General features: G+C 42.0%; 1 protein-coding gene across 1 annotated transcript in view; it reads right to left on the bottom strand.

Annotated features, from left to right (window-relative positions):
* PPP2R1B (protein phosphatase 2 scaffold subunit Abeta) overlaps window positions 1-16,107 on the bottom strand; it is an 83,170-nt gene that overhangs the window by 28,373 nt on the left and 38,690 nt on the right. Inside the window, 7 exon segments of the mRNA XM_077456933.1 lie at window positions 448-582; window positions 1,857-1,927; window positions 8,427-8,492; window positions 8,495-8,540; window positions 9,543-9,698; window positions 15,156-15,303; window positions 15,495-15,727. Of these exon segments, the coding sequence (XP_077313059.1) occupies window positions 448-582; window positions 1,857-1,927; window positions 8,427-8,492; window positions 8,495-8,540; window positions 9,543-9,698; window positions 15,156-15,303; window positions 15,495-15,727 (855 nt within the window).

Raw genomic sequence — 16,107 nt, 5'->3', positions numbered from 1 at the left:
CCCAGAAACCATTCAATTCAGCCTAAGACACTTTGAATGGATGCGGCTGCATAACTAGCCTCAGCAAGGATTGCTCCAGTGGAGCACAGAACATCTTTACTCGTGACCAACCTCTTAGACACTGGCGAAAAACTGGAGGTACTCCCAGTAGTGGGAGGGGTTATATAGGGAGTGGGCTTCTTGTGTGCCAGTGTCCATAACCTGAAGGTAGCCTATAACCCACATAGTACCTACTATGGCACTGTGTCCCATGATGTACGATAGGAAAAGCCTTTTGAAACAACACTTAATTCTCTCACAAAAGGACAAAGGGCATTAAAGTAAAAACATGATCATTTGCAAATCCTGAAAAGAAAACAATGATGATGTGCACAGACAATACAAAATGTGGATTCACACAGGTTAATCTTTGGCCTTTACAAATGAAACTGAGAAATTAAACACTACCTCATCTTTCAACTGCGCCAAGAAGAGAGGCAAGAGGTGTTCAATTGTATTTTCTTTGCCTAAAATTGTGGATAATCCCATGATTACAGAGGCTAGTGCAGACTTCACATGCTGGTTTGTATCAGATACCAGTTCCTATAAAAAGGAGATAAAAAAAAATATAGGACAAATAAATGAGGTCTGTAAATCTATATAAAAAAAAAAAAAAAAAAAAAACACACAACAAACACGTAAGGAGTTTCCAGCTAGATCTGACATAAGTTAGCATCTATTTTTATTTTCTGGTCTCGATATCTCAGGCCTGCAAAAGTGACAGTAGTTATGATTAGATCCAACTCATCTGGTTAGAGAAATGCCCACACCAATAACATGCAACATTAAAAATTGCAACAGCCATCATCATTTTACTTTCCAAGAACTCTGCTTTAAGAAAATATAGGTTTGGGGGTTTCAAGTAATTTTCTAGCAAAAAAATAAAAATGAAATGCAGATTAACCGCATGCCAACCACCCAGCAGTGTGGCAACATGGCTCGGCTGCACGAATTGCCGCCATGTTACGTAGTAGACAGCCACTAGGGGGTGCGTGCGCACCCCCTGCTCGCCCATGGAGCTGATGAGAGTGCCCAGTGGTCGCGATCACTGCCGGGCACACCGAGAACCGTGATCTGTGTGTGTAAACACACAGTTTCAGTTTCTCGAGGGAAGGACAGATCGTGGCTACAGTCCCATCTCCCCTTCACCCTTTTACTGCCCCTAGTGGTTAACCCCTTCACTGCCACTGACATTTTTACAGTAATCAATGCAATTGTATAGCATTGACCACTGTAAAAAAAAAAAAAAAGCCAATGGTTCCAAAAAATGTATTAAAATTGTCTGCCATGTCACAGTCCCGATAAAGTCATTACTAGTAAAAGAAAAAAAAAATTATAATAAAAAAAAAAAGCCATAAAACTATCCCCTATTTTGTAGACGATATAACTTTTGCACAAACCAATCAATATACGCTTATTGGGATTTTCTTTTAACCAAAAATATGTAGAATACATATCGGCCTAAACTGAGGAAAAAAATTTTCCCCCCATAGTTTTGGGGGATATTTATTATAGCAAAAAGTAAAAAATATTGCGTTTTTTTTCAAAATTGTTGCCCTTTTGTTTATAGTGGGAAAAAAAAACAAAAAAATAAATTAAAAAAAAACACGCAGGGGTGATCAAATACCAACAGAAAGCTTTACTTGTGGGGGGGGGGGGGGGGGGGGGAGGACATCAATTTTGTTTGGGTGCAACGACGCACGACCACGCAATTGTCAGTTAAAGCGGTGCAGTGCCGAATCGCAAATAGTGCTCAGGTCAGGACGGGGGTAAAATCTTCCAGGGCTGAAGTGGTTAACATGCTTGGGAAAAATTACCTTTACATAGGGTAAAATGTTGTTCATGATTATTGCTTCTCTTCCATCAGAGGGTAAATTCTCACAAAATTCTAGGAAAAAGAAATAAAACAAATTTCTTAGCATCTCTGTAGTTGTAAATAGAGAGATCAATGACATCTATTCTGAACTGTATTCAAGTTAGAATCCCTTAGCACTATGTATGAAAAGTTCTAGGGCAAACAAAAATTGGATTTTTGTATTAGACCCTAGGGTTATCACTCCACCTTCAGGAGAGGACTAGGCAGAACATGTAAAACCAGCAAGACTGCACAGCACTGCCTGGGGGCGGTCTCCCCTTTGGCTACAACTCCTCACTCTGCAGGTCAGTTTGTCAAAAAGCAGTACAAACATAAATAGGAGGGGTGGGTGCCATGTCTGTCAATGAACTTCAGAGAAAAGGATTTTACGCCAAGTACAAAAATCCCATTTTCTCTTTCGTTCGTTGATGGACACAGCTCCTTTAATTCTTGACCTTAGGGACGTCCCCAGGCAGTGTCAAAAAACGAGGGGTGTAAACAGCAAAACATAACTTCATCCACAACAAAAGGAACACCTCAACAGAGGAGTTGCCATCTTAAATGGCCGCCATCAAAACCTGCGGCCAACTTATGCATCAAAAGATGCGTTCACAACAAACTTTTAACAGAAAGTTTAAATTATAACCTTGCGGCCAAAGCAAGCATCCAAAGATGCACTTGCGTGAACTTTGTAGAATTTAGTGAAATTGTGAACCAAGTCGCCGCTTTACACACCTGGGAGACAGATGCTTGATGTCCGAAAGCCCAGGAGGTTCCAATTGCCCTATTGGAATGAGCCGTGACAGGAAAAGGGGCACCCACTCCTTTAAGGCATAGGCCTGAACTACGATCTGTCTGATCCACGAGAAATGGTGGTCGATGAGATTGCCAGACCTTTTTTCAGACCAGCCAGAGACAAACCGAGTCCGACTTCTGAAAGGGAGCCGTAGCAGACAGATACACCCTTAGCCAATCCTTGCAGAGCTGCTGAAGAAAGGAGTGGGGTGGGAATTAAAAAACAATGCATGTCTTAGGCTAGTGCAATCAGAATCACCGCAATCCCCTTAGCCTCCACTCTGCGCAGCAGATGTGGTAGAAGTTTGAGGGGGAGAGGCATAAATTTGCCAATACCCCCATGGAGCCACCAACACGTCTGACACAACTGCCCAAGGGTCTCTTGTCCTGGACACAAACCTCTGCACCTTCCGATTGAGCCGAGAGACCAAGAGGTCCACATCTAGTGTGCCCCACTTTAGGCAAAGGAGCCGGAATACATTGACCATTCCCTGGGTCCAGCATCTGATGACTTGGGTAGACCGCCTGCCAGTTTCCACGCCGCTTCCACCCTGGCAACAAAGGTCTCCAGGACCGCTGACAAAGCGGCCATAGGCACTTGAGCAGGTGAGCCGGTTGCAATAGCAGAGATGTCTGGGGAAGAAGCGCCAGCTTCTGACGCCATGCTGACCCCCTCACTTGCCTGCCACAACTTAGGGAACTAAGGCAAGGTACACAAATCCCACCCTCCTAGCTGAGCCCCCCCCCCCACCTCATGCCCAGTCAAACAGCTGCCCCAGCAGGGGGAGGAGGGAATGAGGGCTAGGGAGAGAGGAAAGGGAGAGTGAGAGACCCCCTAGTCGACCTCCCAGGGAATGCCCAACTGCTCCATCCTGGCAAGGCAGGGAGAGGCGTATTTACCACTCCTGTTGGGATTGCTGGATGCATTCCACCATAGATCCATCATCCGAGCAGTACAGGGTGGTTGTTGGCCATGGCACACTGATACAGACAGCAGTAGCCTGGTCATGTCATGTGTGCGCCGGAGCATACAGCTCACCGGCCGCCCCTGGAGAAGAAGGGGCATGTTGTGACCGACCCAGCGTTTAGCTAGGGTCTGATCACGCTTGATGGCCAGGCTGGGGAGACAAGGATCTATATTATCCAGCCTGTCACCATGTCCGGCCGTTGACTGTAGATCACAGGATCAAAATTGCAGGAAAAAAATAAATAAAATAATTCCCAGGACCAATGGTCCACTCAGGGAGCCAGGTCCTTCTACACTAGGCAGAAATAAACTGAGCTGCTGGAATCAGGGTGAGGGGTTATAGCCAGAAGGACCACCCCCTGGGTTTTACATGTTCTGCCTAGTCCTCTCCCGAAGGTGGCGTGATAACCCTAAGGTCAAGAATTAAAGTAGCTGTGTCCGTCAATGAACAAAAAGAGAAAAAGGTCGTAATTTCACTATAGAAAACAGTAAAGCACCAACTAAAGGAGGAGAGAGAAAAGGGCATACAGAGCACCACAAAATCTTGACTGCACCACTATCAAAAAATAAAAACACAAAATATTAAAATAATTTTAAAATTGACCAAAAAGGCACTATTCTCAAAGGACAAAACTGCTGGAAGAAAAATAAAAAATTAAACTAAACCACACGTGAGGCATCGCTGCAATCATTTGAGCGAGAGCAATAATTCTAGAGCAAGACCTCCTCTAACTTTAAACAGGTAACCAGTAAAAAATATAAAGCGTCGCCTATGGAGATTTTTAAGTATTCTAGTTTGTCACCAATCTACGAGCGTGCAGAATTTTAAAAGCATGACATGTTCAGTATCTATTTACTCAGTGTATCATCTTTCACATTCTACAGAAAAAAAAAAAAAAAGTGCTTAGTAGAGTCTTGTTTTTTCATTAAAAAAGTGTATTTTTCCCAGAAAAAAATTGCGCTTGAAAAACCGCTGTGCAAATACAGTTTGTTATAAAATATAACGATTGCCATCTTATTTTCTAGGGTCTCCGCTAAAATTTAATATATATATTTTTTTTTTTTTACACACACACACACACACACACACACACACACACACACACACACACACACACACACACACACACGTTTGGGGGTTCTAATTAATTTTCTAGCAAAAAATACAAATTTAAACATATATATTAAGTAAATTCCTTTGCCTCCTTCCACTTACTCAGCGCTAGAATATATATCAGGCTTCAGACAGATTAAATCTATAATGGTTATAACACTAAATGTTAGAACAGAACACCATTAATAAAAACAGTGATATTAATATTAATGAAAAAAGCTGCCACTTAAAATGCAAAAGCACACAAAACACACAATTACTAATAAAATAACACAGGTCAAACACAGTGCCTTAGATGATTAATAAAGCAGCGCTACTGTCACAAAGTTCATGAACAGCTCTCATGTGAAATAAATACACATAAGGAGTATTAACAATTGAGTGTTGGAGAGAGTCCCAGAAACCTCAGGTGGAAGGAAAAAAAAAAATGATGTTGCTATGCTGTATCTTTAAAACACCCCACTGCAGTCTGCGTTTCACACGCCCCTTTGGGGTTCAAACTCACCAGAAGAATTACAGGATCAAGCATAGAGAGATAAACCACAGATCTCTAACATGGTGGCAGGTGTCACAGCATTGTCCGCCGGTTCTCAGGACAAGAAAAGAGAATACCACAGTGTAAATCCATTTTTGTCTATTTAAAAGTTTCTCCATACAGCTTAAATTTGTAACATCAGGCATTCCTTAGTGTAAAATAGTGTGCTCCTGGTATCACTCAGGAGACAGTAGCTCACACTAAAATGGAAGCAGTGTTCAGTGCTTACTTCCTGGTGTGTCTTCCTGCGGCCCTCGGAGGAAGTCGTAACGACAAAACTAGTCAGGGGAGTGGCTTAACAACCGGAAACGATACGTGCATTCCAAGGAAGACACACCAGGAAGTGATCGCTGAACGCCGCTTCCATTTTAGTGTGAGCTACTGTCTCCTGAGTGATACCAGGAACACACGATTTTACACTAAGGAATGCCTGATGTTACAAATTTAAGCTGTATGGAGAAACTTTTAAATAGACAAAAACGGATTTACACTATGTGGAGTCTCTTTTCTTGTCCTGAGAACCGGCGGACTTTGCTGTGACACCTGCTACCCTGTTAAGGAGATCTGTGGTTTATCTATCCATGCATGATCCTGTCATCCTATCGGTGAGTTTGAACCCAGAAGGGGCGTGTGACACACATACTGCAGTGGGGCGTTTTAAAGATACAGCATAGCAACATCTTTTTCCTTACACCTGAGGTTTCTGGCACTGTCTCCACTCAATTGTTATTACTCCTCATGTGTATTTATTTCACATGACATCTGTTCATGAACCTTTGTGACAGTAGCTCTGCTTTATTAATAAACTAAGGCACTGTGTTTGACCTGTGCTATTTTATTAGTGGGAATGCTTCAGTAGTCCCACTATTGTTATTAGTTTTTATTTTTATTATTATTATCTCGTAAGTTTTTCGGCTCTGCGTAATGTCTGCATACTTTCAGCTATTAAAACCATTCAACTTTTAACATGTTCAGCTCTTTCAGCTAATGATGGGACTTTTTTACGATTTATACTTTTTAAAATATTAAGCTTAACACTTTAACATTGAAGCGAATGAGAGCATACTTCAAATCCTTAAAATCTTCTGCTCCCAAAAGTTTCAGCTCCTTCATACTTTCACCTACAGAAGCCAAACTTTAAAATATTCACCAAATATTCAGCTATCTGGCTATACCTTTTAGCTCTTGTACACACGGTCGGACATTCCGATGGACAATGTCCGATAGGACCGGGTTGTCGGATAAACCGACAGTGTGTGGGCTCCATCGGACTGTTTCCGTCGGAGTATCCGATGGACCAAGTTTTCCAGCTGGGCTGTAAAATGTAAAATGTTCCGACAACATGATCCGATCGGACTTTGTCCGATCATGTGTAGAGAATTCCAATCGGACAAAGTGCCACGCATGCTCAGATCAAATTCCTAGACCAAAGCTATCGATTAAACATGGTGTATTGGGCTGCTTAGCCCTTGTACACGCGGTCGGAGATTCCGACAACCAAATCCGTTGGATCCGTCCGTCGAAACTGTTGTATACACACGGTCGGACAAAGTTGTCGGAAAATCTGACGCAATGACGTTATTTCGTTACGACGGGACTATGTTCACGCTAGTAGCCAATAGCTTTGGTGAAGGAATTTGATCTGAGCATGCGTGGCACTTTGTCCGATCGGAATTCTCTACACATGATCGGAGTATGTCTGATCGGAGCATTTTGTCAGAAAATATTTCAGCCAGTTGGAAAAGTTGGTCCGACGGATATTCCGACGTAAACAGTCCGATGCAGACCACACACAGACGGAATATCCGACAAAACGCTCCGATCGGACACATTCCGACGGAATCTCCGACCGTGTGTACAAGGGCCAAGAGTGGATGATGTCATACCAGAGCACAGAGCCTTAAAAAAAAAAAAAAAAAAGTTCCTTCTCTATAAATTGCTCACACACACGATCTACTTGTCATACACAATTTATACATCAAAACGTAGGTATTTCTGTGTAGTTTCTGGCAATGTGCTAATTTTTGTGATATGCCTTTTAACTTTTGGCTGCTTGAGCTTCCAAATGACAAGAGTTCTACACATTCTTCCATTGACTGTCCTATATAAAATTCTTCACATTTCCCAGCGAAACGCACAGCTAACTTTTTTAAATCACTGACATGCCCACATTTTTAAGTTTATCTACATAAATTTCATGCCGAAGCGTTCAAAAAGGCAGTGTGTCTAACGGTGAAGTCGCTGTTTACATAGCATGTACTGTTGTGGATTTATTAAGGCTTGTTTGAAGGATTCTCTCACAGCGTCTCACTCAGGCAGCTAGCGGATAGTGACTAGATGTTTTTTTACAGTGTGTTCAAGGGACAGGCAGCTAGGTTCTCTCACTCATTAGGTGTGGGAATTAATGCTCTAAAACCTTTAAACATTCCACATCTTTCAAACATTAGTGGTGGTGTTAAAGTTTTTAAATGAAATTCATGTTTATTTTAAAACCATTCCTACTTTCAACTATTCTCACGGATTTAAGCTATTCATTCAGTTAGCTTTAGCAATTCAGCATTCTCACGCATTTTCTCCAGGAAAAGCATTTTATAGTTATTTGTACTAGTTTAAACTTGTGAACAAAAAGTTACAGAAAAGGCCTGTTCAGCAAATAATTAAGTTTTCATATTTGTTCTATTTTTTAATCCCATTTCTAAAAATCATTTTTTATACCTACAGCTCACTGATAAAATTTTCATGCGCTGTAGATAAAAAAATATTTTGAGGGTTCTCCGAGATCTCAGACTTTTTGCCAGGGGTTCTTCAAAAGTAAAAAGGTTGAGAAACACTGAGATGTACTAGCAGATTTTGATTAAAACTGAAGCCAAACTCCAGCTAATATTTCATAAGCAGTTACAGCAGTTTTTTTTCCTTTTTGGGATAAAGGTTTTACATAAAAGCTGATCATAGTAAGCAACCTTTGCCAGCATTAAATGGTTTCTTCCCATCACTAATGTAAACACTCTGCTGGAGAGCTTGTAGTTTTGAAAAATAGAATAACTGGCTAGTTCAATTAAAAAAAAAAAAAAAAAAATTTGGAATTAAAACAAAGAGCCAAATCTAGTAACACCTGGCTTACCTTTTACTTTGTGCGCTCCTGCAGCTCTAACCTCGGCTTCACAATCTTTCAAGAGATTCTGGAATGCGGAACAAGGTCATTCTTTGTGATCTCTGGCCCAACAGCTTTCTGGAGCTGAAAAGTAAATGAGATGTCAGTTACTAAGAACTTACCCTCAAGGTAGCAAGCACATCGTAAAATCTCAGAAACCAATATGCAATATATTTAAACTGTCACACTTGTCTTTAAAGTAGCCCTTACTTTTACTTGTCTTTAGTTTGTTTGGGCCAGCTTATTTACATAACCAAGTTATTCTTCTTGTTCTGTATCATACTGTAGTAGCATTAACTACATACAGTATGACGTGCTGTGCTCAGTCCAGGTCACAGGAAAATTCCTGTCTGCTGCCGGTACAAAAATGAGTCAGGCTGAGCGCTTCCCAAACATTTGGAGGAATCCCTGTATTTTCATGAATATAAGGCTTCCTCAAACTACCCAAGGTGGAAATCGTGACATCTGCCTACCTTTCCACTCAGCCAATCAGTGAAAGCCTTGTATGATTTCTAAAAATACAAGGCTTCCGCTGAATTGCTGGGAAGCTCCTAAGCCTAACTGGATTTTGTTTGGGTAGCAGATGGGTGGCTGCTGTAACACTACTCAGTGATTGTAGATGCTACTACAGTATGATAAAGCACAAGAATAACTTTGGTATAGAAATAGTTCCTTTGAGCCAGCTCTGACAGACCCATCTTTCTCTAGTGGTACAACTAGGTCTTACTCCCAACCTCAGGTCTGACTAACCAGTGAAGAGGCAGCAGACTGATGAAATCTGACAGTCTGCTTCCCCCCCCCCCCCCCCCCCCCCATCAGTATGTTCCCTGTTAGCGCATAAGCATGGCAGTACATGCGACTGGCAACTTAGGCTGTTTCTCCCTCTCCCAGTCTAATCTTTGTTGTACAGGGGATTGAAAAAGTCAAAATCGGGTACTTCCACTAGTTAAGTTTAAAAATATTTTTAACAAATACATCTGTGGAAGCTCAGCTTACCAAAACAACCCACCCCTCACCAATCCTAGGACATTATATGATTAGTGATAGAAACATTATCAATACATTTAGCTGTAGACTTCTCACTACCTCTGAAAATTTGTCAGCCACCATATATCGGACACGCCAAGATTTATCTTCAGTTGCTTGTCGAAGAGTAGGCATCACCAGAGCTTCAAGATCCTCTTCTGGAAGAAGTTGAGCAATGCTAACACAGGCTTCAACGGCCAAAAGTCTCACAGAGTCCTACAGGAACAACAAATTGTAAAGATGAGGATTTTTTCATGTTTGCTATGGGAGAACAATGTTCTTTCATACAGATTTACAATAAATCTTCCTAACACGCAATGGTAAAGTACCGTATATACTCGAGTATAGGCCGACCCGAATATAAGCCGAGGCCCCCAATTTACCCCCAAAAAAACTGGCAAACTTATTGACTCGTGTATAAGCCGAGGGTAAGACATGCCTGTCCATCCCTGTGTGTGTGTCCGTCCATCCCTGTGTGTCCGTCCATCCATCCATCCATCCCTGTGTGTGTGTCTCCATCCATCCATCCATCCATCCCTGTGTGTGTGTGTGTGTCTCCATCCATCCATCCCTGTGTGTGTGTGTCTCCATCCATCCATCCATCCCTGTGTGTGTGTGTATCCGTGTGTGTGTGTGTGTGTGTGTGTGTGTGTGTGTGTGTGTGTGTGTGTGTGTGTGTGTGTGTGTGTGTGTGTCTCCAGCCTACCTGTGTCCCGAGCCTTTGTCCCGAGCCTCCGTCCCGTGCCTTGCCTCCTTGCCTCCGTCCCGTGCCGTGCCGTGCCTCGCCGCCGTGCCTTGCCTCCGTCCCGTCCCGTGCCGTGCCTTGCCTTGCCTCCGTCCCGTGCCCTCTTCGTCGGCGCCTCGGCGGCCATTGTAAAATTCAAAAGCTGCGCCGCCGCCTTCGCCTGTGATAGGCGGAACACTGAATTTCCCAGCAGCCTGTGTTCCGCCTATCACGTACATCGTATCATCCTCGTCCGTAGTACGAGGATGATACGATGTCCGTGATAGGCGGAACACAGGCTGCTGGGAAATTCAGTGTTCCGCCTATCACAGGCGAAGGCGGAGCCGGAGGCGCGGCTTTTGAATGATAGAATGGCCGCTGTCTGTCTGCTCGACACGCTGATCGAGCGGGCAGACAGCGATGACTCGAGTATAAGCCGAGGGGGCACTTTCAGCCTCAAAAAAGAGGCTGAAAATCTCGGCTTATACTCGAGTATATACGGTAACATGAATGTGAGGCACTGTTCATTCAAATACACAGCTTCTGGATGCAGTCATTCAGGGACATGCTAGCAGAGTGGTACCAATGGTCTGCAACACACATTCATGAATCAAGAAAATATAGGGGGGAATCATGGGAATTTTAGCTTTTCCTCCTGGACACTGCTTAAAGTGTCAATTCCAGTCAAATACTAACTAAACCTACTCGGACCCCCACTCTAAGCCTATTCTAACTACCCTGTAAAGGAAATTCATCTACTTGGCCATGTTGAGGGAGCTTTGGTCGGGTCACATCTCTTCAATGGCTGACTTCAGTGTAGAGAAGAGATTGCTGACAACGGCTACAGAGCCTGAACGATGTCATCCATAGCCTTTCTATGGTGCAGCTATTGTTGGCTGTCCCTCTGCACTGAAGCCAGCACCGTGACCCGTTTAGGTGACTAGACTGGAGCTTCCCCGGCATAGGCAAGTACAAACTTCTTTCCTCTACAGGGTAGTTAGAATAGGCTTACAGTGGGGTGAGAGAAGGTTTAGGCTTCGTTAGTATTTGACTGGATTACATTTTACACTGCAAGGTATAATACAAGGCTTGTCTCTTTCAGCCAAGTATAGAGACATATCTACTGTGGGTCCAGCATTGAACTGATCATGTGAGTACACAACAGTCTTTCGAAAACAAATAATTATCCAATAACCGTGTAAATTTTCCGACACATGCTGCTAACGAGTCGCAACCTACAAAAGAGTAAGTAATTCTTTGGTCACAGCATGCACTCATTTTAATAGCAATACAAATACTTATTTTTGACACGCCAAACACAAGGTTACTTGAAAAATCTCCTTTCATATTGTGAGTGTGGACTCTCTGCTGGCCATAGCTTCCCTTCACTTCTCCTCTGCTGTTTACTATCAATTTCTAAGGACTATATAGACCGATCAGCCATAACTTTTTTTGACCACCCATATTGAGCAGGTCCCTTTATTGCCACAACAGCCCTGAACCATTGAGACATGATGTCCCTAGACCTCTGAAGGTATGCTGTGGTATCTGGCACCAAGTTGTCAGTAGCAGATCCTTTAAGGCCTGGTTTACACTAGTGAGATTTCAGAAGCGACTTGCGTTGCAGACTCATGACGAGAAAGTCCATTATTTTCAAAGGCACCCATTTACATCAATGTGACTGTGTGGTGCGATTTTGGAAAAGCTTCCTGCGCTACTTTGGTGCAAACTATAGTGTGATTTAGAGGAGATTTACTGAAATAGTGTCGGGTTAAATGGCGCCACCTAAACACAGGTTTCCATTCCAAAGTGGACTCATGGAGTATAAATGGGTAGAAATAAAAATAAAAATCAAGGTCTTTTTTCAAAGAGCCCAATAGTGTCCCTTGATCTACTGAGGCTCTATGTTAACCAGAGGGAACCTCAACTTCACCCTGAAAAGGTTATATCAAACAATGGGTGTAGTAAATCTATAGGCCACCAGGGACAGTGGACACGAAACCTAGAATCCTAGTATTGGGGACTAGTAATCACACCCATTGCATATTAAATCTCCAAAACGGCGGGAATACAGGAACTGACGATGTTGGAACAGGCTAGAGTATTTCCTTACAAGGGATAAACAAACCCTCAATCTCAAATAAATTATACCTTTAGGCCAAAAAACCTGAAAGTCACGTGTACCAAACTACATGTGCAACCTAATGCGATTATAAATCAAGTCGCAACAGTGCGAAAAAAGTGTCACTCAATGGTAAACCTACTAACAACAATACCATAAGTACACCAAACCAGTGTATAGTGATAGAGGTATCTCTGTATGTTTAGTATGACATTCATTAATAATCAACCTAAAATCACATATGTATACTCAAAGAGTGTTAAGTGACAGAAATATTATATATATATATATATCCTAAACCAGTGTCTATGTAAAGCCTGTGTAGCGTGACAAAAATATATATATAGGCCTAATAATTAAATATAGGGAATATATAAACACTTCATATACCAGAAATCAGACAATTGTAAATAAGAAGTGTGTGTGTATTAGTGCACACAAAAGGTGAAAAAATATACCAAAACCTTTTAGTGATAAAAGCTAAAAAATACTCTAAACCATAAAATATATATATGTGTGAAAGGTGCATATACACGTAAAAAAGTGAAAAAATAAAATAAAAAATAAATAAAAGATAAAAAATAATAAAAAATAAATAAAAATATAAAAATAAAATGCAAGAAAATATGCAAAAAATATATATATACGTGAAGTATACAAGACAAAATATATATATGTGGAATAAGTCCCAAATCAATGTTCAATGGTGCTAATTCAAACAAGTCCTTAGAAAATCTTTAAAGTGACTTTGGTGCTTCCTATGCAGTCTTCACTGTGACTTCTGTGCTCCCCCACCAGGAATCCTACTCACCAGAAGTAAGTAACCCTGCAGGGGTTGTACGCCTTAAAGATCAATCTCCAGATGTCCCGTTCTTTACTTTGTGATAGATGACTGAACATGTATCAGCATGGATTCCATAAGTCCTCATGAGAAAAAAATGGAAGCCTCCATAGGCCTGGTTTACACTAGTGAGATTTCAGATGCGACTTGCGTTGCAGACTCATGACGAGAAAGTCCATTATTTTCAAAGGCACCCATTTACATCAATGTGACTGTGTGGTGCGATTTTGGAAAAGCTTCCTGCGCTACTTTGGTGCAAACTATAGTGTGATTTAGCCCCATAGATACAAACCAAATCCAATACATAACCAAAGTTTCACTACATAATGGCACTGCAAATGGAGTCAAAAATCACATCACAGTAGTGTGAATCAAGCCTCAGTCCTTTAAGCTGCAAGGTTGGGCCTCCACGGATCAGACTTATTTTTCTCAGCACATCCAACAGATGCTCAATGAATTGAGATTTGGAGAATTTGGAGGGCAAGTCAGCACCTCACTCAATTATGTTCCTCAAACCATTCTTAAACAATTTTTGCAGTGAAACAGGGTGCATTATCCTGCTGAAAAGAGGCCACTGGCACCAGACAATACCGCTTCTATGTAGGAGTGTGTACTTGGTCAGCAACAACGTATAGGTAGGCAAGACCCAAGGGTTCCCAGCAGAACATTGCCCAAACCATCATAATGCCTCTGCCAGCTTGCCTTCTTTCCGTGCTGCATCCCTGTGCCATTTCTTTTGGAAGTGAGCAATGCACCCAGCCTTCCACATGATGTAAAAGAAGACATGATTCTTGAGGCCGGGCCACCTGTCATTACTCCATGGTTCAGTTCTGATGCAGACATACCCATTCTAGGCACTTTTGGCTGTGGACAGCAAGAGCACCCTGATGCAGCCCCATACACAGCAAACTGTGATGCCCATTTTTTTCTGCTTTCAACTCATCAACTTCATAGACAACATGTATACTTGCTGCCTAATACTGAACATCCCACAGACTTTCAGATGCCTTTGTAACAGGATAATCAATGTTATTTACTTAACTTGTCAAAGTTATGGCTGACTGGTGTATGCAATGGTACCTTGTTGCTTGCAGGCAGCGATACCTGTACTGACTCTGCCAACTGAAACACCTCCTCTGTAGTTCAGAAGGCAAGCACCTACCATGTTCTTTTTTAGTTACTGAGCATGGAGGAGGGAGGGAGGGAGGGAGGGACTGGGCTGTCATTTGGAATCTGTATACATGCCCACATGTCACATGATATTGACATCACACCTGAAAAGCTCTGCTCAAACAGGAAATATTCTCTTCAGGAATAGAGACCAAACTGAGCATGTGCAGCAGTACCACCCTCAGTGCCCGTTCACACAGGGGCGACACGACTTGCAGCGCGACACACAGACGCGACCTGCACAGCGACTTGCAAAGCGACTACTGTATAGAAGTCAATGCAAGTCGCCTAAAGGCGCACCAAAAATAGTACAGGAACCTTTTTCTAAGTCGGAGCTCCTATTAGAACGGTTCCATAGTACAGAACGGAGCGCGACTTGTCAGGCGGCTAAGTCGCGGTAGTGTGAACGGGCACTCACTGTGTCTTATCTGTCCTTGTCCGGCAAATTCAACAAAAGGACACTTGATAGCATGCCCAAGAGGAAAAAAAAAAAAAAAAAAAAAAAAAAGGATGCCCATAAATAAGATACCCCTATATTATGATCACTTAACAGGTAAATGAATATCCCATTTGTGAAACAGACCAGAAGGCATCCTATAGTGTAGTTTTAAAATAAAAAGCTACAATATAACCTCACGCTCCAAAAGCAAATCATCTGACAGGTACTGTATCAGGAAAATTGTATTTAGAACATCAGTATAACAAATGTAGAGTGGTAGAGAGCTTATAGATGATTTTCAAAACTTTCACTACATTGTCATTTAATTCTCCATTATTCTTTGGAAATCTATCCATATAGTATGATCCATCGCTCACCTGCTCATCCGAGGCTAGGTTGGTAAAGAGTGGAATGATATCATTTTTCACATATTCCAGTTCAAGTACTTTAGCAAATTCACCAAGCTTTGAAGCAGCAGCACGTCGTACCATTGGAGTGTCATCAGAGCACAGATTGCGGAAATGTCTATATACAAATAAACATGCAATTATATATACATATCTACAAACATACAAATATACATAAATGCATGGAATTTTGGTAAATTATTCCAGCCAGAAGGGTTTCCTGATATTTATGTAAACAGGCATATAAAATAAAAAATTGTATACACAAATTAGGTTTTATAAAACCGATTAAATCCAAGTTGGACTTACTGCCTAATTTCCATCTTGACAGTACTAGAAACTCTTGGATAGCATACACTGAAGAGCCCACACGCTGATGTACGTGATGTGAACCAGTCTCCACTGGCTAGACGTTTCACTAGTGGCACAAAATGAGCTTCAAGGTCAACAGGAGAATGTTCATGAGAGATCTTCCTCAAGGACTCCACTGCCTTGTCACGAACTACTGTCTCTTCAACAGTTGCCAAGCTTTCCAGTGGAGGCTGTGTATATTAAAAGACACAAATTACTGGAGGCAGAACACAGTAATGAACTACAGAAGCCTAACAAGGGAGCATTTATAAAGACAGATGAGAAAAAAAAAAAAAGTATTTAAATAGCATAAAACCCTAAAAATGGAACTCCAGCATCTATTAGTTTGCACTGAATAGAACCCCTTTTACTATCCTCCAGGATGTTCCACTCAATTACTCTTTAGGCCCCTTTCACACTGTTGGACTGTTCAGGTCTGCAGACAAAACTGACAGGCGGACCTGAACGGGTGCTCCATAGACTAACATGGATCACATTGCGGTGACATGTCCGCCGACATCCGACCCGGTCTGACGGATAGCCCTACTTTCGCATCCATCCCTGGCGGATC

Source organism: Lithobates pipiens, unplaced genomic scaffold, assembly GCF_037356315.1.
Source record: "Lithobates pipiens isolate NorthernLeopardFrog02 unplaced genomic scaffold, aLitPip1_a1.2 Scaffold_27, whole genome shotgun sequence".
NCBI classification, from domain to species: Eukaryota; Metazoa; Chordata; class Amphibia; order Anura; family Ranidae; genus Lithobates; species Lithobates pipiens.
The sequence above is the reverse complement of the archived record's forward strand: the minus strand, read 5'-3'. Positions and strand labels throughout refer to the sequence as shown.